This window comes from Struthio camelus, chromosome 2 (genome assembly GCF_040807025.1).
Source record: "Struthio camelus isolate bStrCam1 chromosome 2, bStrCam1.hap1, whole genome shotgun sequence".
Classification (NCBI taxonomy): domain Eukaryota; kingdom Metazoa; phylum Chordata; class Aves; order Struthioniformes; family Struthionidae; genus Struthio; species Struthio camelus.
The window spans coordinates 6,166,364-6,193,705 of NC_090943.1; the positions used below are offsets into that span (position 1 = coordinate 6,166,364).

General features: G+C 44.1%; 2 protein-coding genes across 7 annotated transcripts in view; one reads left to right on the forward strand and one right to left on the reverse strand.

The window, feature by feature from the left end:
- Positions 1 to 14,431, forward strand: part of DLEC1 (DLEC1 cilia and flagella associated protein) — a 42,831-nt gene extending 28,400 nt beyond the window's left edge. For 4 of the 6 annotated variants that reach the window (XM_009685198.2, XM_068934151.1, XM_009685200.2 and 1 more), the window contains 13 exons: positions 2 to 153; positions 684 to 787; positions 1,663 to 1,733; positions 2,611 to 2,825; positions 3,844 to 3,978; positions 5,582 to 5,704; positions 6,505 to 6,599; positions 6,691 to 6,775; positions 7,344 to 7,544; positions 8,432 to 8,593; positions 9,586 to 9,739; positions 10,331 to 10,451; positions 12,702 to 14,431. In XM_009685198.2, the coding sequence (XP_009683493.2) occupies positions 2 to 153; positions 684 to 787; positions 1,663 to 1,733; positions 2,611 to 2,825; positions 3,844 to 3,978; positions 5,582 to 5,704; positions 6,505 to 6,599; positions 6,691 to 6,775; positions 7,344 to 7,544; positions 8,432 to 8,593; positions 9,586 to 9,739; positions 10,331 to 10,451; positions 12,702 to 12,825 (1,742 nt within the window). In that variant the 3' untranslated portion in view covers positions 12,826 to 14,431. Of the gene's footprint in view, position 1; positions 154 to 683; positions 788 to 1,662; positions 1,734 to 2,610; positions 2,826 to 3,843; positions 3,979 to 5,581; positions 6,389 to 6,504; positions 6,600 to 6,690; positions 6,776 to 7,343; positions 7,545 to 8,431; positions 8,594 to 9,585; positions 9,740 to 10,330; positions 10,452 to 12,701 lie in introns of those variants that run through there. The other 2 variants (XR_011139501.1, XM_009685201.2) reach the window with 2 other exon arrangements.
- Positions 13,024 to 26,656, reverse strand: ACAA1 (acetyl-CoA acyltransferase 1). Its single transcript, XM_068934155.1, has 12 exons — positions 26,441 to 26,656; positions 25,029 to 25,122; positions 24,669 to 24,726; positions 23,591 to 23,670; positions 22,963 to 23,005; positions 20,601 to 20,699; positions 19,827 to 19,907; positions 17,738 to 17,928; positions 17,455 to 17,634; positions 16,519 to 16,574; positions 15,959 to 16,104; positions 13,024 to 15,009 (listed from the first exon to the last, which is right to left on the reverse strand). Exons 1-12 carry the CDS (start codon positions 26,636 to 26,638, stop codon positions 14,934 to 14,936), a joined length of 1,302 nt encoding a protein of 433 aa, XP_068790256.1. The 5' UTR covers positions 26,639 to 26,656; the 3' UTR covers positions 13,024 to 14,933.
- Between the last annotated feature and the right edge of the window lie 686 nt (positions 26,657 to 27,342).

The following is a 27,342-nucleotide window of genomic DNA, read 5'->3' on the forward strand; positions in this document are numbered from 1 at the left end:
GTGTTTGCAGCAGCAGTGCTGTCTCATGGGAAGGGAGTAGCTTTCCATATACAACCTTCCACAGGAACTCTGAAAGCCTTCCAGCAGCTAATCATAGAAATAACAGCTTATAACAACATGTGGGGAGAGTACCGTGATGAGCTTATCTGTAAGGTAGGTGGGGCTTTGCTTTTAAGTGAAGTATTGCTATAGCAGATCTGGCACTAATTGTATTTCCCAAATTCCTTTCGTTGCAATTGCCTTTCAAATGCATTTTCAATTTGTTAGAATTTCAGTAAATTTCTAGACCTACAACAACGTCTGCGTAACAATGGCTTGCTGTTACAGTGCGTGTTTTAGCTTTGGGGGTAGCATGTTTCTCTCTTGGGAGTTTTTTTGTGCTTCTTTAAAATGACTAGAGCAGTGCTGATTTATAAAATCTGTTTGGTAATCAGCCAGTGCACTGCTCTGCTTTACAAATACAATATACTGTGTTGTATGGAACGGCCCCAGGGACACAGATTAACGAATGAGGTATTGCATTCTTCTGCTGAGAAAAGCTTTTGTTAGCGTATGACTTACGTGCTTTCAAAATAAATCAGTCAAAATATTTGAAAATCCAATCAGGTTTCAAGATCTAATTTTGTAACCCAGATACCAAAGCTTTATTTTGATTCTAATAGCAAACATTCATTTTTTCATAGGTGGGAGACTTGCAGCCTACATTAATTCCTTTACAAATGACCGTGAAAGGCTGTCCAATTTTCCTGCAGATGACAGGACCACAGACAGAGCAGCCCATAATCAGGTATAGCCCAAAATACTGTCAGAGAAGTCTGACAGTTAAATACTATTGGACTGTGGCCAACATATACACCTGTGCCCATCTTTTTGTGGTGCAATGAGAAGGACAGCAAACTGACCGTCAGAGTACGGTATCTGCATCTATAACAGCAATATATTTGCCTCTCCCAGTACGATTAGGAAAGGATCTGCATACAAGTCTTCTCAGGTATACCATCAATTGCTCTTCTAGTCTTGCAGTTCATAGGAGTTTCTATTCCTAGTGATTTTGTGGGGATGAAAATAAGTAAATGGTAGCAGTCCTCCCCATCATGTGCAGTACAGTTCTCTCTGTCCACTTGCGTGGAGAAATGCAGCCCCAAGCTGAATGGAGATAGGAGGAGATTTAAACCCTCCCCTACAGTGAGTTACATCTCCACATCAGCGTAAGGCTTGGTGTATGAGCACTGGGGCACTACACGCCTGGCCAGCTGCTGCACAACGCTGTCACATCTCTCTGCCTTTGGAGGAATTGGACTTACGTGGCACACTGCAGCAGGAGGGTTTGTAAGGTCAGCTCTGTAATAAGGCATAGAAAATGGAATTACCATCTACCATAGAAAACCCTTATGCACCTGGAAATTTGTGTCTGACATGGATCACACAGGATAGCTATTTGCTGCTTCTACCACACCTATGCATCCTGAAACATCTGAGACAACTAACAGAATTGGAAGAAAGAGTCTGATTAAATAAAATAGCACTGCACTTCCCAGTACTGGCCATACTTTACCCATGCAGCCAGATATGTTACCACTATTAAATGAACCTTTAATGAAAAACCATCTCAAACATTCACTTACTTTCTGCATCTGCTAACAGCAAGGTTTCCCACCTCAGGTTTGGCACTCATGTCTCTGGAGGGTATCCTGTGTCCCGGAGTGTCCAGCTCAACAATCCCACTCCCTTTGGTAAGGCTGGTTTTTGTACAGCAAACATTGACACTTGCACTGCACTACTTCTAGTAATGAAAACATAACAGCCTACTAACATGTTAATTAACTGACCTTCTTGTTTCTTAATCAAGATGGCTGTTGTAAAGACAATAATAGTTCATAAGAGAGTGTCTCAGCTGCTTTCTAGTTTAGCTAGTACAGAGCAATAGAAGATGCTGTCGGGTCTTTATCTGCATTTATCGTTATGGCGTTATTGTCGTGGAGATTAGTCTGTTTCCGCATCAGCAAAGCAGGTGAGCTTCAGCCATAGGGTAGTGGAAGAGTATAATTGACTTGATGTATTATTACTATGAAACAGCAGCACATCCTGTTCTAGTGTCTGGGTTTTCACTCTTTATTAAAATAAAGGATGGACACTCAGGGTTTCCTATCCTGCTATGTAAAACTCTTAGAGCACTAACTCTGTCAAGCAAATGTGCTGCCTGCTTCTTAGTGGCATCACTTGGCTTTTCTGTGTTTAGTCTTTTCATCTCTGGGCTAGATTTTAAGCTCTTCAGAGCAAGGATCAGACATATTTTTTTCTGAATGCTACCAAACACATTTGTTTAACTAACAAAATACTTGTAATTCATTTTAATGTTAATAAAATTATATTTGGGGACCTAGAGACTTACTCAGCTGTAATAACGACCTAGCACACACGATCTTAAGTAGTCTGACTTCCCCGGTCCTGAAGGGACCCACAAATGTGGCATAGCTTAAGATGTGCTCTAATAGAAACCTAGTTGCTGGAGAACAAATTCGTGACTTGATCTTCTGATTCTCCAATCCCAGCAATGCTATGAGTCATCTGAATGACCAAAAATAATTGTCCTTTCTCCTTTTCAATTAGACATTCGCATGGACTGGGAAACATACAATCGAGAGAAAGATGATAAAAAGCTGATAGACCTGTTGGTGGTCTACGGAGACCCTTTTCCTCCTAAGGACATAGATGAAAATGAGACTGCATCAATTGGTAGCAGTTCAGAGTCAGAAACCGTGTTAAAGTTGGATCAAACCCGCATCCCCTCTGAAATCACTTCAGCTTCACAAGCCTCAGCTGAGGTCAGCTATTAGTAGTCTGGTTTTTATATTGCTGCTGAGATACATGAGGAGTTTCTTGGCATGAAAGGTAGAAAACAATAACATGCAGTACAACATGTAACTAAGATTTGGATTGTTAAAAGAAATGTCAACTCCTCTCAGTCAAAAAAGCAATACATGGCTAGGTGGCTGTCAAAATCAGCAATGAGTTACCAAAATGGGCTATAAGCTAATTGCTTTTCAGCTTCTCCACGTCTTAAAATCGTTAGAGAAGCTGATCAGGTATCTTTTAAAACTGTCATTGACAAACTGACTGCATTTTTACATTGCAAGCGCTAAGCAGATCCAAAGTGAGGAGGAGTTTTAATAATCTTATCTCATGGGTGCTTTATGGTGGCAATATCTTGCTCTAGTTAGAGAGCAGCATCTAATCTGCAAAGATCAAATTTCAACTGACGTTCTGGAGGTATTCATCCCAGTGCCAAACTAGATTGGTTCTGTTACTCTGTTATAATGTGGTAACATCTACTTTGTGTGAAGCTTTATATAATATGGCAGTTTACTGTCCTGATAGGCTGGGAGTGACAGGGAGAAAGTGTCTGCAGGATATGGATGTGTCTATTACAAAGTAAAAACTTTACAGAAAAGATGTTAAGGACACTTTCCCTCTGTTTCCCCTCAGAAGGCACAGTTGTTCTGAATAAACCTCTTACCTTTCTTGTGCTACAAGGGAGCCCTATTGCACTGGTATGCTGGTTTATATGATGGGCCAGAGATCTTATGGTTCAATGCTTCTCTTGGCTGAACAGGACTCAAGCAAGCACATTTTCCAAGGATTTCAGGGGCAGTTTGGGAAGAGCAAAACCCCCGCATGAAAAAAATTTACAAACAGGACACATCCACATAACCAGTTTTTGCGCCAGAAAGAAAGAAACTGCCTGACTTACTGACTAGTGCAGCAGTTCACCGCAGACTTCACTTGCATTCCTTCTTTGCAGAATAACAGTTTTAACTATTCCCTGCCCTCCTGTCTCTGCAGTCTTCAGACACGGACAACAAAAAAGAGGAAATCATCACTGAAGAACCTACAATAAAGAAAATCATCTCTGTACTTATACGACCTCACGAAGGGGTTCCTGCAGACAACCCCTACTCCATAACTCCAAGGCAAATAGTAAGGTGTACATTTTGTTTGTGCTTAGATTTAGCAGATTTTATGTAGGACAGCAGAAACAGAAGCAGGAGCAGAAAGCTTTGGGTTGGGGAAGAGACTACTAAACAGGCCTTTGAGAAAGGGTTGCATCCTAGAAAACTCTTCTGGAGAAACATTTATAACCCACAGTGCCTTTGAAAGTAACTGATGCAAATCGGGGCTACAGTCTCACAATTATTTAGGAATAACATAATGCAAAGACAGCACTGGAAAGATCTAGTAAATAAGTCCTAAGGTAACCCAAAACAGTAGTGTGGTACTGCATGGCTTCCCAAATACTAACAAGCTTTTTGCCAAAGGGTTTCAGTTACAAATTATAATTAGCTAAAGAATACATTAAAGAAACAATTACTGAAATGGTATCTCAAGGCAGTGAAGCCTACAGTCAGCTCTGGGGTAGGAAGACAGCTCTGAGACAGCTTGGATAATACAGAGGTCTCTTTGTTAAGACATCCTATGGCTGCCACAGCCAGCGATGAGCTAGAGTTAGCAAGAGCTATGTGCAAAGGAGTTGATGCCTTCCAGGTGTTGTGCCGCAGAGACGTTCTCCATGTTTCTCCCGTTGCTCCACACTCCACGAAGGTCTGTTAGCTCAGGTGTTGTGCGGCACAGCTGCCCAGACCTGGCTCAAGTCCATTTATGTATCTGAGCAAATAAACTTTCTGTGACCACAGGGCACAGACGCTGCAGTGTTGTAGGATATGGCAGAGCTTATTAGCTCCAGCGTCACCCTGGCCATGCTAGATCTCAGGCAGCGCTGTCTTGCAAGAACCCACGGCAAGGATAGCTGAGCTGGCTGTGCTTCCACCGAGCGCAGGTCCAGCAGGGACAAACGTCTCACCCTGTGATTGCATGAAATCAGGGAGGTCACTTCTGCACAACACTAGCCTGAACACTAGCAGTACACGTCACATGGCCTCTGGGCTTGCAAACTTGGCTAGACTTGAATTGACTCTGAAGGGCGATGGCTAAGGTGTTCCTGCAGCAATAGCATGATTTAACCATAACCTGCATAGTGCACATAAAGAATTCGGGATCAATTCAACCTGTAAATCACAGAAAAATCCCCTGTGGCTGGCCTGTGCATTTGATTGTGTTCTCTGCTGTCATGTAAATAAAAAATGGCCAGGAGTAAACTGAATTGTAAAATACTCATAACTCATAAGTCTTCAGAAAATGCTTCTTGTGTCTCTGAGTGCTGTCAGTTGTCAGAGAATCAGCTTGAGTTATGCAGGGAGAAGGACTGGGAATAACTGGGCAGAATTACTTTTCTTTTTTTTAATAAACAAAAAAGTCTGTATGTATTCTTAGGGGAATTGGTCTGTGACGTTACTTAAATTATGTGCACGTTAAAGAGTGGTTACGCAGAGATTTGCCACCAAAATAATTAAACGAAGTTTGTTTTTACATGTTGTCATTTCAGTGCAAGCCTGGGCATAGCCCATCCCCAGGAGCTTTCAGGCTGTTTGTAAAACTCAGTCAGTTTTAGCTGCGGAGCTCTGAGGGTGCTTGTGCAATCCCCAGCAGCTCCCTGCCCTGCTCAACACCCGTGTCTTGACTGCAGGTGGTTCCAGGAGGTGGCAGTATCTCCGTTTGTATCTGCTTCACCCCACAAGTCCTCCCAGAGACCATAAGCCAAGTGCAATGCGAAGGGTTTGTGCTGGGTTTCATGAGCCTCGACAACAAGGTAAACTGACTGTCCCAGCAAGGCTAAAGAAGACTCCAAAATGATCGGTTCCATTTCGGTAACTTCATGTACAGACTGCTGTGTACCCAGCCAGTCTATATAAACAGTCCTGTTCCTGCTACCCTGTACATCCTTCCTCAGCTAGGGTTGTTCATTTGTTGCATTTGCCTTTTACCCTGAAAGCTTTTTTTTTTTTTTTTTGGGGGGGGGGGGTTGGACCGTCACCATATTCTTAACATTGTCCCGTACAGCAGACACCAGCTGAAGGTCCAGGATTTGAAACACTATCACAACATCAGGTTTTCTTGATAACAATAGCTAACAATGGGACTGAGACTCAGGACTGCTGAGTTCTGTTCCTGGCTCTGCATCTACCTTCCTGTGTGAATTTGGACAAGCATGTTTCTCCACTGGGAAACTTCCTCTTCAAAAACTGCAAGTGCAGCTTACAGGCTAGTGGGAGGTGTGAATAGTGCTTTATGAATCGCTCTGAGAGTCTCTGACATCAATCGTTACAAAGGTGCAAAGTGTAACTAATGAATGATAATATAACGTTTAATAAAAACCTCCCTAATAACAAGAGAAAGCAGCATCTGCTTCTGTACTAACCACAGCCATTCAGAGTTCAGAATACTGCTCAGCTTTTGCTCTTCCTTGCACGTTGCCATCACGTCTTACAAACAGGTAATGTGTTGTCAAGCAGAATTCCTCTCCAGCTAACAGCTTCTCAGCCTAAAAGTTAGGGTTTGGGGTTTTAGTGCTATCATTTATACATCGTTTCTGTTTCATTTTGTTGTCAGTTCGCACAGACAGTGCCTAACAAAGTACATCGTAGACACGGCTATGAAGCTCCACCATTACAAATAAACTTGCAAGCTTTCATCACGCATGCACTGTAAGTACTATCCCGCCGACAGCGCGTGCACTCACAGAACATGTGGGCCTGCAGAGAAGAGTTCTGACCCGCTCTAATTCCTTACATTCAGGTTAAAAGTGGACGTGGATCATGATGAAGGAATGGTATTTTACTCTATGGCAAGTGATCTCATCCCAGCTCAGCCTCTGTTAGGAGTAAGTACCTCACACGTTGGTTTACTCAGCTGTTTTCCACTGCTGTGCTACTATGAGAATTCACAGCAGTATGCGCTTGGTCTTTAATATACATCTTTCTTTAATACCAATGTCCTCATAGTGCAGTTTTCAATACTGCACATAAAGTATGTAAAACTAGAGGACTAGGAGTACCTACAGGCTAGAAATAAGTGAAACAGTTCAGAAAATAGCTATTTCATAATTCATTCTCCTCCCCCCTCTTTTTTTTTTTTTATAGAGTAATCTTAAGTAGAAAAGTAAGTATTTATTTGCAGGACATAAAGGTCTGATACCAGAATGAGTCACTTAGAATGAATGGTGTGGTCAGTTTCTGGAACCCTTGACATTTGAGGACATTTTAAACCTCATTACATTGTTTGTAATTTGGGTTTTTACTGAAGCAATTTTGAAAAACACAAGTAGAAAAGATTGGGCTGCTTTAGAATAGTGTCTTTCATGTCCCTGATGCCGCTAAATGTCCAGACAGACTAGCACAGACATCTCAAGGGAGTTTAAACTGACCAGTTTTGAATCATTTCTCCGCCAGGTTTTGACAGATTCAGTAATGACTCAGAGTTTGAAACTCATCAATTGCACCAAGGTTCCTCTCTACTTCAGGCTGCTTCTGTCTACGCCCTTCAGCCTGTCCAGCACAGATCCCAAAAAGAGCACCAAAACATCCCACAGCAACAAGGAAGAAAAAGAGCAACAGCCGCAGTTTGCACTTTATCCACAGCAAAACATGCTGGTAGGCTCAAAAATAATAATTCTGTGCCAGAATGGATAGTTTAGTAATTGGTGTGTTAGCATGGCCCAGATGAACCAGAGAAAAAACACAGTCAGTATAGAAATCCACTCATTTCAGGGGAAGCAGTGGGATATTGGCAAACGCTAATTACTGCAATTTTGCCTGCAGGTACAAAATATTTTCCCACCATGGTCCTGCTGTGCTTTCCTCAGTGTTTCTGACTTGTTGCAGACCCTTGAAGAAAACCCTATGTGGTTTCTGGGGCGCCTCTAAATCAAAGGCTAAATACATGTTGCACTAAATATAAGATCTCCAAAACCTGCATTCCCTCATTTCAGATCCCAAGATAAGGTGCAGGGAGTGCAGACAGAGAATAATTCGGTCACTTTTGGCTGTACTTGATGACATTAAAGGAAACAAAGTCCTGGATTCAAGAATTAGCTAGGGTGCAAAGAGTGCCTAACCCTATTAGGCACCTGCATTTTTAAAGTGTGCTTCTCATTTTTTCAGGGTACATTTTGACTTAGAGACACACAAGGCTTAATTCTGCATGCAGGAAGAAGGAAGACTTATATTTTTAAGCCCGTTTTGGGAATATCTTTGTAGCCTCGAGGCTTTAGAACTTTTGTCTCGTTAGAGACGGTTTCCAGAGTTTGGCTGTTCACCTTTACACGCCATCTCTCTGTACTAGTTTAAAGATAAAACATAGCTATTTCCTATGACTGTCCATTAAAAAGCTGTGTTCCAGTGGGAATTTGGTCATTGGCATAACACCTTGGGGTTCCAGTGGGGAAATGTGTGCTTGGGCCTTTGAGCAGTATTTACTTTGGATTTCCTGCACAGAGTGTCTTCTTGTGTGATGATCATCCAAATTCCTCTTCCCACAGGTGAAAGTGTCATTTCACACAACTCTGGAGTTACTTACGTATCAACATCTGCCAGCCAGCCAGCTGCTTCCTGGATTCCAAGTGCTCCAGTTTGAGAATGGAGATAGGAAGCTGAAGTTTGATCAAAATCTGGTCATTGAATATAGTAACCGCACAGCCCAGGTAACATAAGAAAATGACAGCTCTGGGCACTGAGAAAGGGCTATGTTTTAGAAGCATCTTTGATTCAGAAGGAGTATGCCTTAAGATGTACTCAGCCCTGAAATACAGCCACCCCTAGAGTGAATTGTGTCATCCAGTCAACACGAATGGCCACAAATTTGTAAAGGGAGATAGCTTTCTATTGAAAAGGTTTTGCATCAGCACCCTGGTGTTCCTGTCCCTACTTTCTGCAAGAGCACTGTTTGATTGCTCAGCATGGAGGCCGAGATGATACATCATCTTGACAAAAGGGCAACACACCCAATCACGGTAGGCCTCTCAACGTCCTTCTGAGACATGGGGTCAGGACTGTCTCAATGAACACGCCAGGGACTGAGTCACCAAGCACTGCCTCCTGCAGTACCCAAGTGTTTCTGAAAGTCTCCCGAGTCTGTTATGTGACCACAGCCCTCATACACTTCAAGACTGATTTATTCCAGATGGAAAGCTATAAAACCCCACAAATCTTCAGCGGTTCCAGTACACTGCAGGTAATTTTTTCATCCCAAATATTTCTGAGGATTGATCTGTAAGAACCAAGCACCATATCTAAGATACAGTCGATTTAATAATCTTAGGCAATCTGCACAAACTCCATGACTCACAGTGGGCCATATACAGTCCTAAGGGACCACAAGATGCTGTAATGTCTGCATCTCCATAGAAAACCCTAGTAATAAATCAGAACATTCACTCTGTGTTAATTCATTACGATCACAGTGTCTGGTCTGAAAACCTATCCCAAAACAGTCAAACTGTCAACAACCTAATTTACTCAGAGCTGTAGAAGGGAGGATTGACTGTATTAGAAAAGAACGTAGAATGTGTGCTGCGACAGAAGTAATCTTGATTCAGTGCTTGAGGTAAGAATGATTCAGCTATAGCTGATAATGGTAATGCACTACAAAATAACAATCATTTGTCTTTGTCTTTCCTCTCTTGCTCTTTTGCAGCTGGTCCCAGTGACTGCATACCTTACTGTTCCAGTACTGGAGCTTTCTTGCGACACACTGGATTTTGAGACCTGCTTTGTTGCACGAACCAAGACTGAACATGTCTTCCTGTGTAATAGGAGTGGCTGTAGAAGTTACTGGACTGCTCTGCTAGGTATTCTGGTTTTGAAATTCAATTATTTCCTTTGTTATATAGTTTCATTATTCAGTCTTTTTATTTAGTAAGACTACATGCACTCAGTCAGTACGTAGCCCGTATTTAATGACGTTCACTCCAACATACTAGGTCTGTTTCTGATCTCTCTTGTGTGTTTTTTCTTTAAATCAGTGTAGCTCTACTGATTTCAGTAGTTATACTAGATTTAACCAAAAGATCGAATCACAACTGTCAGAGTGGACATGCTTTGCTCATTTATAACACAACCCCAAGAGATGTCAAGAAGCAGCCACCATGAGTTCAGTTTGAGTCGGTGCCTAATGAGGTTAACAACAGATGCGCTTCAAAGGAAAGTAGATCAGGACCTTGTTAGTCTGTCACAGAGGCCATCGATCAGTGCCCTTGATTAAAGGATGAAAACGGAAGCTTCCCACATGCATAGAAAACAGTCTGTTACAGTGCACCCCCTGATTCATTAGTTGGCAAGCAAGGAGATGCATTGTTTTCTTACATGAGTGCTGCATGAGGTACAAAACTTTAAAAGGGGTCTTATATTGCTTTGTTTGATATTTGCTTTCTTCACTGCAGATGAACAGGAAAGACTTAAAGACCCAGAGGTATTTTCTGTCTCCCCCGCTAATGGCATTTTGGAGGCACGTGAAGGGGACCTACCCACCAAAGGCATTTTGCAGATCCGCTTTACAGCCAGGTACAGTAACAGAGCTGAACTCTTGCTATGTTCCCCGATAAGCCCTCGCATAAGGCGGAGTAGTCACTGAAAGCAGAGAGGAATGCTGCTCATTTTTTTCACTTCTGGCAATTCCCACTCCTGTGCTATCCAGCTGGTGCTTTTTCCATCCAACCATATTCCTTATGCTGTTCCTACAGAAGGGATTTCTTTTGGAATTATCACCCTGGATTTCAGACTGTAGATTTACCCAGATGAAATCATGCTCTCACAACTGTTGGTATGACACACCAGCTAGGGAGCACTTGATAAAAGCCCCTTGAGGCTTCTTTAGAGTAATGTCCCTGAGAGAAGGCAAATCTCAGGCCTGTCAGTCCGTGCAGAAGCAGATAGGAAAGCTGAGTCCTTTATATGTCTGGAGTAGTTCAAAATTCCAGTAAAAACAGCTGTTCATCTTGCATGAAAGTGCTATGCTATGTCCTTTGCAAGCAAACTCAGGGATCCTTCATTCTAGTTTACGTGGCTTCGCTCTAAAATAATTTGTTGAATTCCTTTAATTCCCTATAGGCATTCAGAGTACCTGCTGATAAAGCAAATAGACCGAAATATCGTTCCAATGCAGTGATATAATTTGTTCCCCTCTTGCTTAAAGTAGACCAGTTCAACGTTTACCAAAAGAGCTATGCTGATGGGTTCCCCCCCCCCCCCCCATAAAACAACTAACTAACTAATGCATTTTTGCCATGTCTAGTCCAAAGGTTTCCTACACAACAGCAAAAGATAATGATGTGGGCTGCAGGCAGATGACAGTAAAGACCAGAAGAGAGCAAGATTTACTGGTGAATAGCAGAAGCAGTGACCCAAAGCTTTCAATTTCTTTGTTTTTATTAGGGAAATGCAACTCTGGGAAAATTTAGCTTCCATTACAAATGATTTCCCTGGCTGAGGGGGTCAGAGGAAAGCTCCGATGATGTTCCCCCCCCCCCCCCCCCCCGCAAAAGACATTAAGTTTTATTTAAGCCTGAGACACACTGCATGTAAGTTATCCCATCATGGCAGAAAGTTTTGATTTAATTAGGACAGTCTACACCAGTGATTCTAGTGGCGAGACAGTGAACTCTGAGCACTGCTGACAGGTGAGTTTCAAAAGGGAACTACATGTGATAAGAGTTGTTGTCATAACTTCAGCATTCTAGAAGATTGTGAAATCCCTGTCACTGGAGCTATTGAAATCTCAGGGGCACGAGGCCTTGAGCAACCTGCTGGAAGTTGGCCTTGCTTTGAGCAGGGCTTTGGACTAGAGACCTCCAGAGGTTCCTGGAGCCTGAAGTTTTCTAGAATGCCTTTGAATATTCCCAAAGCCCTTCCTTTTGTCTGACAATGGATATACTAATCAGCATGCCAGAAACTACCAGAAAGCAAATATGTTGCTGAATAACAGCCAACTCTTCTGTTCAGCTCCAGACTATGAATTCCTAACACAGCAGTGCTCAGACACAGCATGGCATTAGTAAAATAATCATATACAAGATGTGAAATGATTTCAGTAAGTCACCTCCCTAAATCAGTGATCTTCCTGCAGGGGAATTTTGTATAAGAAGGAAGAATAAAAGTTATTTGGCGGACGACACTCTTGCCTCAGGCCTTTACAACAGCCATCTTTCAGTGCCTGGGAAGTACTTCAGATGAACGGTCTCTAGAGCGCTGGGTAGTTTGCCTTATAGCATAATTTGCCTAAGGCATCCACTCAGCGGCGGTAATAAAACTACACACTACACCTACTGTAAGCTTTTTGATGTTCATTTAAAACCAGGACTCAGCTGATTATCCCTTGTCTTACCGGAGTCAACAGAAACTTTTTAGTTTCAAACTTGTCTGTCACAGGGAGGGAAGCTGTCACATCAAGATAGTGCAGGCATTTGCTCCCAACCCCCAAAAGAACTGTGACTCCTTTTTTTTAAATAAAATTTAATTCTGCAAGGAGGAAGACACTCCAGTTCTTTCAAACATTAAGTTAACCCAGCATCTTTACCTGAGATGGAGACTAGCATTCTTTTAACACGTCCTACATGTAGCAGTGGGAGATGAAACTGAAGCTAAATTGCTGCTTGCAGGCTTGATACTAGGCTTAGACTAGCGTGCATCAGTAGGAACAGTTTATACCTTAGGGCACCATTTGCTCCTTTTTCCTCCACAGAGTAACTAGTCTCATCCTGAACAAGAGAATTATGTCCAGCTGTAATTAAACTGGCTTCTCCCTTTGCATTTTAGGAGTAACACTGAATATGAAACTTCTGTGACCATTACTGGAATGCTGGGAGAGAAGCCTTGCAAGCTACGGATCAGGGGACGAGGAACAAACGATGAAAAGTATGAAGATCTAAATATATTTTAAGCAAGACTCTGTGGGATAAATGTCAAGACAACAGCTCAGATGTAGAAATAGCATTAGCTGAGTCGCTATTTTATCTGCTTCAGTCTTTATGACATGAACTGGAATTCCAGTTTAATGAACTGGCATTTTCACAGAACAAAATTCGAAGCTATGAAGAATAAAAAGTTCACGGCACTTCAAAAAACAGTCACAATCTCATCCTGTGCTATTACTTTTATTGCTGTGCTGAGCTTACCAGTACCCACAAAGCCAGCTCTACAAAATAATCAATTTTAAATTTCAAAGCAGCTATGCTAACAGGCCAAAATCCCTTTGCATATGCTCAAGTTACAATCAAAAGACTGTTGGTACCTTAAGAAGCAGCTTTTGTTTCGTGTTGGTTTTTTCCCATTTCCCATTAAAACGGACATTGACAAATAATAGTGACTTAAGGTCAGCATTCGCACTGGCTGTTTGCTCAGTGCCTTACATGAAAAGGGGATAGCTAGCTTTCCCTAGACTCCTTGGAAAATCACCAACCTGCATGTTTCATCATGCTTGGGTATTGAGAACAGCCCCTTCAGCTACAAAGGGAGGAACCAATCTTGCTTTTAATTCTTTCCCCTCACATGGTTCCCATTTGCTCGCACTTCTTTTTAGCTAAAGTAATATTAAAAACATGTAAAGGTCACTGAAATTCCCACTTTGGAGCCTGTTACATTTTCCACTCCCATCATGTAAAAGACCTTTGTTAAAGGCAGTGTGAGTGGGGAGGAAGGGGCTGCAATCCACAGCGGAGGAGAACAAAAGATGACAATCGCTGCCTTCGGCCTAGTTTAAGGCAGACTTGTTCCAGCAATGACAACTCATTTTGTCCATAAGAACCTCGGTGTGCAAGATGGACCCTTGAAGATGTAAAGTGCCTTTCTGCCCACTCTGGATAATTCCATCCTTTTGCTCCAAAACGCAGCATGCGTGATTGCAGAGTGAGATTGGCAAGAGAACAGGAATGTGAGAATATAAAATAGCTCTAGTTAATCATAACCTTCAACTAACAATCATAACGAGAACAATATAATATATTGCAAGAACCCGATCGTATTAAGTACAAAAAGCATGAGCCAGGACAAAGTACTTCAGTCAGTGTTACAAATTTAAACTTCTCTAACGTGTCAAAGACAATGAGTATATTTCTTTTTCAAGTAGTCAGTGCTGAATTTTAATGATCTTTCTGCTCATAAGAGGAGAACACATACGGGAGAATGTTACAGTATGAAAGGTATACATCTGCACCGGCACTGAAGTACTCAGCATGTTGCTGATAGTCATGTAGTGCTTGCAGCAAGAATGATATGCTGAAACCTGTTCCATGTTAAGTAATTTAATATCACTAAACACGACCTTGTCTTCTAAGCTAGAATCACACAAGCTAATGCAAAAATTTTGTAAAAGATGGAATGACCATTTCGAAATCCCTAGCTTCTAGCAATTATCAAACCTTTTCTATTCAGGCACCCCAACAGTTTGTTTGACAAGAGAAGCCTGGCTGGTGAGTGCACTACTTGCTAATCCTTCCATTTTGCCCCTCTAGAGATTTCACAACAGTTTTGTTTTTGTTTTTTTTTTTTTTTTAAAAATGTTACAATGCCAAAGCACACTGTTCAGCATATGGTCAATTTAAGACATAGCCAACTTACAACTTGAACAGAACAGTGTTGAGATAAAGGAAAGGATGTTTCACATCTCTGCATTGCTAACACAAAAAAAAAAAAAAAGCCTTTCTAGAACTCTAACAAGACTGATTCTTACAAAGATCTTTAAGAAAATCCTCAAAAAGCCACATCATGAACGTTGACATTTTCATTTTTAGTGACAGTTGTAGAAAATTTGTCAAACAAGGAGATTCTCTGATGAACTACTACTCTCTGATAATATTCATGGAATAAAAGGATCAAGTATCATAACCATCACACCTGGGCCTGTATTTGAAGTTCAGCTGAACTCATTTCTTTTCTCATGTTAGGGTGCCTGAATCCCTGAATCCACTTGATTTCACAGTGCAAATCATTTGCTAGTACTAGAGAAGGCAGAGAATTAGGTGCTGCATTGTGTCCTCAGTACACTGGAGTTTAGTTCCCTGGGTACTCAAATACTGCTGCAGCTCCCATGCCTGTTCCAACGCACATTGATACCACACCGTATGCTCTGAAACAGAAGAATGCACAGGCTTAAGACGATGACACATTAAGGTTTAGATTATCCATGCGGGGGGGGGGGGGGGGGAGAAAAAGAGAGAGAATACAATACCCTTGAGCTACCCACTGCTCTCCAGAGTCACTAAGAACACTTTAACTAGATACATATGTATCCGCCTGCTTTCTTGATGGGAGCAGTGTGCCAGAAGCAACCTCCTCAACCACCTGCCTCAAACATACTATTATTGAGGTCTAGATAGAAGAACTGCTTTGATTCAGATGGGTTATAACGAGAAAGAAATTCTTCCTTTCCTGCCTCCTACTACTGTGCTTTAGGTGGCTGTGCTATGTGCTACTCAAGACGAATTTGTACAATCAGATGATGTCCAGCAGGATTTATGGATAAATGGGAGTTCTGGGAAGTTTGCCAAAAGCCCAATTTCAGAGCACATTCTTCCACCTCAGTTAAAGACACTTCACTTGTTCTTGCCTGATTTGCTTGGCATTTAACAGCCTGCCACCACTGTTGTCCTCTGTAGGCCAGGGTACAGCTCACCCTACAGTGAAGCCCAGTAAGACTGTATGTGCAACCCCCAAAGCCCCCAAAGGGAGCGACAGCACCAGCCAGCAGTAGCTACAGGGCTTCTTCCATGCATCAGAAAGAGAGCGAGTCCTGGGCACTTGGCTGGGACCGAACTGTCACAGAGATCCCAGCCCTCCCATCTGACTTCACACTTGCTGCTCTCCCAGTGCTGCTGCAACTCCATGCTATAGCAAGACAATATATAGCCCTGTGTAAAGAAAACCCCGGAGAAGTCACCTTTAAAGCTATCAAAGGGATAGAAATCCCTAAAGCATAACATGCCAAAAGCATAACCCAAACTGACGGTTACTTCTGAGCCTAAATTACTTAAGATACATTTAAAGGGCTTAGGCTAATACTGTTCTTCGTGGCTCACCTTTTCCCTCTGCGCTTCAATTCATTGAGCAAAGTGACAACTTGACGAGCGCCGGTACAGCCCAGTGGGTGCCCCAGTGCTATGGCTCCTCCCAGGGGGTTGACCTTCTCCATGGGAATGCCCAGCTTTTCAACACAGTACACGGCCTAGAGAAACACAGGGAATCACTTCACAGAGATATTCTTGCCTCTGTTAGTTCCCAGCTTTCCTGCAACAGGCAGTAAACAGGACTGCAGAGAACAGTTAGTGGTCTCCTCAGTCTTACATCCCTTATGAAACAGCAAATTTTGCAAGCTGGTATGAGGTTACAAAGGTTCGCATTCTGTGGACAGATCTGTCCAATTTATATATATATATCTATATATATGTAAAAGCAACATCCTGCTTGTTTTCATTTGAAGAAAAAAGGAAAGTAGTCTGTCCATGTTTTTACATATCCATTGTTAAATTCTTAATGTGTGGAACAAGTTCAAATCTTAATTTGAAGCTGAAGTTGATACCAAGCTGTAATGTCCCTTGTTACCAAGCAGTATAACAAGTTAAACAAGATGATCACTCACCTGGCTAGCAAAGGCTTCATTAATTTCATATATATCAATATCATTCAGAGTCAAACCTATGGTTCAGAAAAGTCAGGATTTAAAAGGAGATATTTTTGCCGTACACCTCCATCAAAGAGAGCAATTCGATTAACGCCTCCCTTTATGAATCCTGGTTCTACTCCACCGGTGCAAAGAAAAGGGTGACCTTGGCTCTCTATGGGGCGTGTATATTTATATGCATGTGTATGTATAACAATGTCTAAAGGCTGCAAAACACCACATTCCTTGGTATCACGTCACTGAGCTTGCCAAACTTCCTTAGATTAAAGGTGTTTTTTTTTTTTTTTTTTTTTTTTTTGCAGAGGAATTAAAGATCGAAAGGGTATTTCAAGACTGAAAGATAAAACTAGCTGAGCACACGATCACAATGACGACAGGCACACACAACAGTAATCATGGGCTATAAAAGCTATTCAACCCTGTGAGAGTGGTGAGAACTCTGAGGAAAGCCTAACCCACCAGTCAGACCCCAAAATTTTAACTTCTGACTGCCTAAGTAGCAAAGGGAACCCGAACTGATCTAAGCTGTAAGGGTTCATTACTAGCAAGATCGATTCACTGGTGTAGAGTCACAGAAGAACATCCAAGTCACGTTAAGGAAAACAGCATTAAATGAGCTCTGAATCACTTGCCACACATTAACCATTTGTTGGGACTGTACAAGGATTTAATCCTGGGCTTCGAAAGTGTGAGCAAATGACAATTTATACATTAGTACAAGTAAACAGTATTACAATAATCCCAGGTAGAACTGCTTTCAAGGTTTCGAATTTAAGTTCACTGTTCCTATTGCTGATGGCTGCACGTGCTAAAATTATATCATCTCAAATCTGAGTCTACAGAGTCTGATATGCCTTGCGTTGAACACTGTATGAACAGTGAGTGGTTCCTTACCCGCCTTCTCCACAGCAACCGGGATGGCGTAGGCTGGTCCTATGCCCATAATGTCAGGCGGGACTCCAACCACAGCAAAGGACTTGAGCACCCCCAGGATGGGCAGCCCCAACTGCGCAGCTTTCGACCGTTTTGCCAGGAGAACAGCAGCTGCTCCATCACTGACCTGGCTGGCATTGCCTGTTGGAAAAGATCCGTTAGTACATCTTTTGGCTCAGCACATTTTTAGTACAAGGCAGGCAAATGGCAGCAACAACCATACGAATTTATTAACGGAACTGACCTGCTGTAGTGCTACCATTCTCTTTGAAAGAGGGCTTCAGCTTTGCCAAGCCTTCCAGAGTAGTGGAGGGCCTAATCCCTTCATCTTGGTGCACAGTGATGGTTTTTTGGTTGCCCTGGTCATCTACAACAGTGGTCTTCACTGGAACAATCTCAGTTTTAAACAGCCCCATCTGTTGAGCTTTTGCTGCTCTGTTGAAGAAGAGTATGAAAGTTTAAAGTAGTATGAAGGCAAGTTGCAAGAGGTGCACCAAACCAGTTAGTAGAAGTATGAATTCAGTGTGCTTGGTTTACAAATACACCATTGCTGAGAAATATATGGGAAGATAATGTGAATACTTATTTCCATTCATGGGAAGACAAACTTCTTATCTATATGTGATAGGAAATATATCACTAACACAAAGGGGAATCTCCCCAAGCCCAGGTGACAGGACCACACAGTTCTGAGCAGCAGCCAAGTTGTTTCCTCTGACACCTTTGCGACTCTGCTGACCACCATCTGCACACAGCCAGGAAGTTGTACTCGCCTAGCGGTACAGGCGCATCACAACTGGAACAAAACAAATCCTGACATTCAGAAGTCAATTCTTATTTCTGAGAGTTTAAAATAGGGCAAGCCCACTATGCCTCCACATAATACTGACCATTTCCAACAAGTTAAAAAATGGCTAGAGTTTCGCTTCCTCCTGGCTTTGTCCTGCTAAAGACAAGTTGAGCTTTGGACTCTGGACTATAGGTAAAAGGTGACATTTAGATGCCAGATTGTAACTCAAAACAATTTCAACTTATGTTGCATAATTTATGTGACTACATAGAAAGGAGTCCATTCAGCGACAAAGGAGCAGTGAGGAGCGGGTCTGGTAACGGTGACAGAAGCACTGCAGTAAGGAACAACTGACATGAGGGAAAATGCAATTAGCTAAATTAGAATCAACACGGGGCAGTTTTAATTCTTATAGGGAAAAAGGAAAAAAAAAGATCCTTTATACCAACAAGGTATTTAAAACCCATCACTGCAGAGCTGATTTAGAAGATGATACCTCCCAGCAGTGCAGCACAGTACCCCTTACAGAGAATAAGGGCTGGGATTCACAACTTGTTGCACCCCCTCATCACTTTACACTTTAATTCATAAAATGAAAAAAAATGAAAATAATACTCTCAGGTAAGTGAAAGGAAGAGTGAAAGGCTGAAGGACGGATCAGTAAAGCCACAGACATCCTGAGACAGAGGCCAGAAAAATCACTCCTTTCCTCCTGTGAGAGGTGAGGACCGCGTTCACATACTCTTTTGCGTTATCAGCTCCATGTCAGTGAGAAAGGCTGGCATGCCAAGTTCCCTAGAAGCAGGGCCGGAATTCAAAGGTTAACTGGCCTGTGCAGTGGCTTCCTGTATTAGATAAATAACTGGACCGGGACAACGCTTAAACAGACGTCTAAAAGTTAAATTAACTCTTTGATGCCAGCAACTTTAATGCATTCCCTGTCAATGGACTTGCTAATGCATTCCCATGGATCCAAGGGACAGTTTACTTTGGCAGTAATTTTACCTAAGAGGTAGAATTATTAGAGGTAGAACTGGACTCACTTTAGCCAAACACCCGCAGCAAAGACAAGCAACTCTTCTCATAAACTCAGCAGTTCCTTAGAAATGGCTGCTTTCAAATATTCCCCTTTAGGAAAGGTTCCCTCTGGTGCAACACCCAACTTCAGTTTAAAACGATACTGAGCCAAAGCCACTATGAAAACATTGAGCTGTACATTGGTTTCAGAAAGTTCACGAGAGCTGCATCCTTTAGAAGCTGAAAATTCACAAGTGTACTCAATGGTTAAGGCTGGCACTTCCAGTGGTACGTGCACAAGGAGTAGTCATACGACTTTCAGGAGAGTTCAGGACTCACATTTCCTGTCACACCACCCAGGATCCATACTCATCTCTGCTCGAGCTATCTCAGGCTTCCTTACTCACTACTGTGTTTTCAAAGGCAATAAAGGCTGCACTTAACCACTAGTGGGAAGTAGCAATGGTTGTTTTTTTTTTTCTTTCTATATTTATTCCTTAAACAAAAGATGAAAAAATGCATTTACTTTTGTTGGGAAGCCAAGGCAAAGGCATCTTGCTTCTGTCGGGAAACTCCAAACTTTTCTGCCACATTTTCTGAGGTTATTCTGGGGAAAACATCACAGAATTAATCCAATGACACATCCAGTGGAATTGCAATCAGCTTGCGCTAAGACAAAACAAGCAAAGACGTACAAGCAGCAACTTCACTCCCAAAGTCAACTGCTGCCTTCTCAATCCAGAACTGCTTGGCAGAAGCAGATCTTGGTTCAAATCCACAACCAACCCGTGGTTCAAATCCATTCTCCCCTCTGTGTTGATTTATGAGCAAAGCCAAAGGCCCCCCATCTTTGCCAAAGCACGGTCAAGTCAAGGGGGTTAATGAAGCTGGCAAGACAGATGTATGAGAGGAGAGTTCAAGGCAGCTGTTCCCTTCCACCTTTAGTAGCACACATAGCAGCACTATGTCTATTTATTAGGACATGGTTGCTTCTTTCTATGTGAATGTTCAGATTATGAAATTCAGCAGCATTTCCAAAAATCCTAGACACAGAATACCGTGATTCCCAATCATTTGTGTTCATTAAGCCATTGAGCTTTCCTGTAAGGCGAGGGAATCTCATCAGATTGGTTGATTTTCACTTCACGCAATGAATCTTTTACTGCAACTGAGGAGGATGCTGACACATACAGATCTAAGCTGACTGTATTCAGAGGCTGATCCATTTGAAACAAAACAATCCCTGAAGAGACAGGCAAGCTAGAAACCCCCTTAAACTTCAGGAAGAGGAAACACTTACCCCATAGGAATAAGGCAATCTTGAGCTTTGCTGTTCTCCATCATCCTAGAACTGATATCACCAGGGTTGTTCCCACTTCTGAGGGACATTGTTTCCACGCTAGACACAGAGGGAAAATTTGAATTTGCTACCGCTGCTTTCATACTACATTTACAATAATTGTTCAATTAAGACAGATATAAAATCAGCATCTTGATGACATTCTTTCCTATTACTCCATAGGAACGCAGACGGTAATTAAAACCTGGCTCAGGTACAAGCTGCTCAATCATCAATATAAGTATTAACAAGAAAGGAAAACAGATTGCCAGATTAAATTGTTCCTCGCTTTACTAGAACAGGATACCAACGTCAACAGTTAATTTCTTGTGTTTTCACAGCCTACGAAGGAATCGCTAACTATTCTGGCACTCTCGTCTCCAAACGTAATGAGAAACCTAAGGTTCTTGGGCTGGAGTTTCCAGTGAAATTATCACTGGTATAAAGATACCCGTTACAGCTTAAAAACTGGCTGGCAGTATATTAATGTAAGCATGAGGCAAACCAGAAGAAGCAGCTTAACAAGTTATGTCATTTGTATTTTGCAATAAAAAGAATTTGAGATGCTAGAGGCTGCAGTCTTTGGCCTACAAGTGAGTTAACACATTCAAGACTGTACTGCACAAACACAAAGCGATCACCTAACACCAATAAGTTTTGGTAAAGTCAGGCTACACCAAGAAGTCCAAGACAGAAGAGGAATTTACTTATACTCTGCACCATGCTTGTGTACATTAATACAGAAAGAGTAATTAACAAAGAGAAGATATTCCTGGAAAATGCAAGGCAAGCGGACAATAAGGCTTTTTCCCCCAAGCAGCTTAAATAGCTGATAGTGCATACTAACTCTAACTTAGGCCACTGCATTACTTGACTTCAACTGCATCTGCTCCCGAGTAGAGGGTACAGAATCAGGCCTTAAATTAGATCAAACTGCATCTAATGCATTTTGCGTTGGAAATCATGCAATGTCTCCACGTACAGAGTACAAGCGAGTCTGCTCAGGGGGAGAACTTGACTTGGGATAAAAAGCAGTCACAAAAACTATTTGTAATGATGGATTCCACGTCTACTGTAGCTGCGCAGCTGACAGAGGCAAGAAAACTTCCCTCAGTGAAACCCAGTGCCTTGTGTGCTCAAAGGTGCAAGGGCTGGATCTCAAACCCTTAGAGCCATTCAGGACCCTTCAGCATATCATTTTGGTGGATCTTGCCAAGCAACAAGGAAGCAAAGGGAAGGACTGAAAAGCATAACACATTCAAACAGAAGTGTCCCCCGTGATCACCAAGCTGCTCAGCGTACATCAGGAAAACACGCCTGTCTTGCTCAGCCATTTATTGCATAACTGTCCAAGAGGGGAAAAGGGGTTCTCAGCAGCACCAGATCTTGCTCAGCCTGATACGTGCAGTTATCAATACATTGTAAAGATAAAAAGTTTTTCTAAAGGCTACAGGGTGACTGTGTGTGGTAATAATCCAGGAAAGACTGAGAGTCACCGAAGCAAAGAAAACAAGAAACCTACTACGTTAGCCTCCGGACTTTCTTTAGACTCAGTTACTTTCTGTAACTCACTCTTCTGAAGCGAACGTGCATGTGGTCACTAGTATTTCTCTAAAGCCAACCTAACATTCATATCATCCTCTGAAAAATAAATGCTTCCTATGACTGTAGGACAGAAGGGAGGCACAGCATTCCCATTCAGTGCAGAAGAACGTCTCCTACGAGACTGTGCAATGGTTATTAGCACAAACAGGACGGTTTTTTTGTCCAAGATAGCTCCTGGGATTCTAACGACTTCCATTAATAGGAGGCTAGTTAAAGCACTAATTACAGGCTCTTTCAGGCTGTCTGAGCTCTGCACACAAGTGGCACCCTACAGCAGGGACATAAATGATAAAAAATAGGGTTTCTGCATGCTTCTAAGAGATACTTAAGCAAGAGCCAAGATTGAACAGCCTGTTACTGCAACCCCAGGAGATATGTCACTAAGATCAAAACTTCCAAGGAGTTAAAGGATTTTCAAGTACCCTCCCTCACACCCTTTCAGATGACCCAATTCTCTGAGAAGTACTCAGAAGCATCTGGAAATGCATGTATCACATCTGCAGCCATCACTTAAGTTCAGGCCCCAATTTCAGAGTTAATTCAACCCTTTGTTAAACAAGGACAGTATCTATCTCCTGGGGGGTGCACAGAGATCTGCTTGGAAGGGATTTCTCATATTTATATGAGGAATGATAATTCCTCATACAAGAGCTGATGCAGAAGGACAAATTACTACTTTCAAGAAGCCTCAGTAAGTGCCATAAAAAGATCTTCTTACCCACAGGCCAAGCCAATGTCATATGACCCATTTCGGATGCCACCTGTAACAGCATTGCATAAACATTTTTACTATCATGAGGAATAAAAGCACTTTCTTTCCAGCTGCGCTTTCATGAACATCTGATGCACCTGCTACAGCCGAAAGGGGCCTTCCCTCCTCACTCCCGCCTGCTGGAAAATGACCCCGGTCAAGGAACTGATCTGGCTGAAGACTAATCATGTCCTCACATGCAACTGGAGAGGACAGGACTGAGCGTATTAGAAGCTGCCCAATGTAGAACAATAGTACAACTCATCCTCAGAAAAATCAAGGTTATTTTTCTAGGTGTAAACTCAGCCTCTCCTTTTGGACAAATTGCAGAGGAGACTTATGAACGTATACAAGATATTTTAGCTACCACTTTGACAGAGAATAATCAGAGACCCTTAGTGGAAACGTTCCTTCCGGTTTCAAGGACATAAAAGGGTTCAACCAAAACCACAATGAAAATTAATAACGGCAGAAGAAATTATCACCATTTTTACTGCTCAAAGAGATTGGAGGACAAACCTCCAACAGAAGAAATGAGTGCTGGTGGGTGCAATGAATCTGAACTGAGTGTCCATAACACTCAATACTCACTTACCAGCTATATTGATAAGAGCCTGCAACCCAGAGGAGCAGAGCCTGTTAACACTGGCGCAAGGTACGGTCTCTGGGATACCACTAGAACAGAAGACAGCATTGGCAAGGATTCAGTAACAAAAATCGCACAACAAGCTGCACATCTAAAGACAATGTTAAGCTGCTTAATTAAACTTTAACCCTGAAATTTAGACTAAGATGAAGATCGATCCTATTATATGTTTTTTGACCTATCTGGTCCTGCACCAAGAGAAAGTAAAGGTCATATAACTTCAAAATTTAATTTGTAAGTGGATTAGCATGCTGTTTCCCCACAGGTCTGTCTTCAGCAAAATTCTCTGTAAGCAGCTCCCCCTTACACATCCAGATCCTGAGCTACTGAGCTAGGTAAAAGCTTAGGTAGGGTCCAGAAACGCTGAAAGGTCCTGCAGCATTCATACTTACTGGTGGACTCCGTCTGCATCCCTCCGACAGTGATTTAGCAGAAGGGAACGTCACTTAGCAATACAAACTGACCAGAATATTTGGAAGCTGGACCCAGCTCAAAACAAACCCACCTACCATCACACTGGGAAACGAACAGAAACAACTGAGACAACTCCATAATTTCAGGCCCAAGTGGAGCAAACCGAGCACGTAGCCTTGCAGTACAGAACAGCAGCGGGTACAGTTAGGGACCCGAAAAATGAGATCTTCCACCCAAAGGGCCAGCACGAACAGATTAATCCACCTCAACTCTGCCTTCCTGGGAAGGCTGCCAGGAGCGAGTGAATCGCTCTTACCTCAGTTGCTGGCCCTTGCTGCTCCCCCTGCTCCGCTGATGAAGAGATTAGGGGAGCAATACACTAAGCACGTGGAGTAACATTTGTCTGGAAAGGCAGCTCCTCACAACACTGCCTGCCCTGCTTCTCCCTTCAGGAATCTCTGAACTCTCGATCCAAGTCTAATTTCTAGGCCAAAGTTGATTAGCCTTAACTTCCTAGCAGTGCATGAGCTTTATCGCAGCCTCTGACCCAGTGCTGCTCGGTAGCCAAGGCCTGAGAAGACAAGAAGGAGCCTCGATCTGGTTGAGAGTTTACCTTAGAAATTGTGCAATTCTTGCAATCAAAGCACCAGCTCCAGGCTGCAGCACGTTTCCTGAGCGCAAAGATACAATTCCGGTCAATTAGGTGCATTTCCCTAGCTCTTTTGTTTGCTGTAGACATTTAAGGGATGTAAATATCACCACAGGCTGGTATCATCTGACACCTATATCAGAGCCCAACACTTAACAGAAGAGCCATAAAGGATGTACTAATTCCATAAACCTAATGCTACAGCATTAATCCCTCCCAAACCCCAACTACCCGCTAGTCTCCTATCAGACACAAGGAACAGCCCACTCCAAGGAGCTATCCAGAACGAGGAGTTTCACGGCAGCACAGAAATCGTTCACTCACCAACACAGATATCTCCCAGGGCCTCAGGACGAAGCTTGACGTCTTGAAGGACAGCTGTCATAACAGCAGACAGCAGCTCGTCGGGTGTAGTGTCCTGAAAGCACAGGGGATTAGCGTTACCTAACGAGCACCAGTAACTGCCTTGTCACTGGCCACCTTCACACTGCTTCAGGGGGTCAGCGCATGATCCACACGAGCTTGGACAGCCTTACCCCACTTTTCAGCTCCCGGTCTTACGACTGATGTAGTCTTCCTATGAAATCAGACCTATCCTGTACGTTTTTTCCTCTGGGTGTTTTGCAAGCAGTGTAATACGTGCTGCTTTCTTACCTAGCTGGGTTTTATAAGACGCTTTGTAGGACTTCCAAAGCCAAATAACTTTATTAACTACAATGAGTTATATGGCGAGACTTCAGCAAGGCAGAGCCTCCGGGTTCACGTTGTGAATGAAGCAAGTCTGAACGACAGAAACTATATCCCACCAGCCGCTGAGCTCCAGCTGAACGAATTCAGGGATTTCTGCGATCAGCAGTGTCTGACATAAACCTAGAAACCGGTTTCAATTAACAACCCAGGAACATCACTAAGGCAGGACGGAAAGCACCACCAGTGCCACAAGGTGTGTTTTGAGGGATGAAAAGCAACGCCAACTGTTTGAGGCCAACGTCGCACCGCGTTCCCGTCGCCGGTGGCCGTCAGGACCGCGTCCCGCAGCTCGGCTGGGAAAGGCCTGATCCAGGAGAGGGTGGCTGGCACGTGCAGGGTGCAGTCGGTGCCCCGGGAGCCGGATCGTTCGGACAGTCGCTCCGCTTCCCAGCGGCGGGTAACAGCGGGGGCAGCTCGGCCAACACGCACCTTGGGCTTTTTAGGCATCCTGGTGGCAGTGCCACAATGATGATGAGAGGGAGCGAGTGGGGGCCAGCACCCCAGGGTGGGGACTCAGCACCCTGGGGGAAGGCTGGCAGGGGATCCCAGCACCCAGGGGAGGGCAGGTATGAGACTCCAGCAATTTGGGGAGGGGGGTTCAGCCACGGGGGTGGGAACAGGAAGACTCAGCACCCCAGTGGGGACTGCTGGAGGGTCCCAGCACCCAGGGGTGGGGCAAGTATGGGCCCTCAGCACTTTGGGGGGGGGGAGGGGGGCTCAACAACTGGGATGGGAGCAGGAGGCCCCAGCACCTTTGGGGGGGGGGCAGGCAGGGGGTCCCAGCACCCGGAGAGGGGGTCCAGCACCCAGAGAGGCAGCTAGAAGGTCCCGGCAGGCAGGAGGTGAGCAGGGGACCCAGCACCCCCGAGGGTCCCAGCACCCTGGGGGGAGTCAGCACCCGGAGGGGGCGGCATTTGGGGGCGGGGGGGGGGAGACCCAGCACCCGGAGGGGCCCGTAGGAGCCGGCTCCCCGCCCTAGGCCGTACCTTGAAGCCGCCGCGCTTGGCGCGGCCGATGGCGGTCCTCCGCCCGTGCACCACCACCACATCGTCGGGGCGGCCGGTCGAGGCGACCCCGCTCCCGCAGGGCGCGGCCTGCAGCTCCGCGCCGGCCGCAGGGCCCGGGGGGGCCCCGCCGAGGTGCCCCAGCACCACCCGCACCCGCCGCATCGCCTCGGCCGCCATTTCCCAGCGCCGCGCCGCGCCGCGGGGGGCGGGGCCGCCGCCGCCGGGCCACGCCCACTCATCTGCATGGGACACGCCCACACAGCGCAGCGGTTTCACTCCCTGACTAGGGTGGGGGGGGGGGGGGTGTTAGGTCTCCACCCCGGGTTCGAGCCCCGGCCCCGCTACAACCCCTTTCCCCCCAACCCCACCTGCCCTCTTAACGCTTACAATCCAGCCCCAACCCCCCCCCCCGGCTAAACCCATCCTTGTCTCACATCTGGGCCAACATGGGCACCCACCCCACTACCAGCTGTCAGCCCCCCCGGGATGAAGCCACTCGTGCAGCTTGCGCGTCTGAGAACTGAACGGATTCATCACTTCTAGTCAAAGCCGCCATCCCTGGTGGCGGCGGCGGGGAGCGGGGGGGGGGTTAAGGCCGCTGCGTGACCTCCGCCCGCCCGGCGGCACGAACACGGCGCTAGGCCCAGGCCCGGGGGGCGGCCGCAGCGCCTCTGTCCCCCTCGGCCGCCAGCCAAAGGCAGCCGGGAAAACATCTGTCTTCAAAAAAAAAATAAGAATAAATAAATTTTTGTTTTTTGACACGGCATAATATTACATTCTCTTTCCCTACTTTCGTTTCGTACATCAGAACAGCACTGCGGCAAGGGTGGGTGGGGGTTTTGTTTGTTTTTAAATAATAATAACAGCAAAAGGCAAAGGCA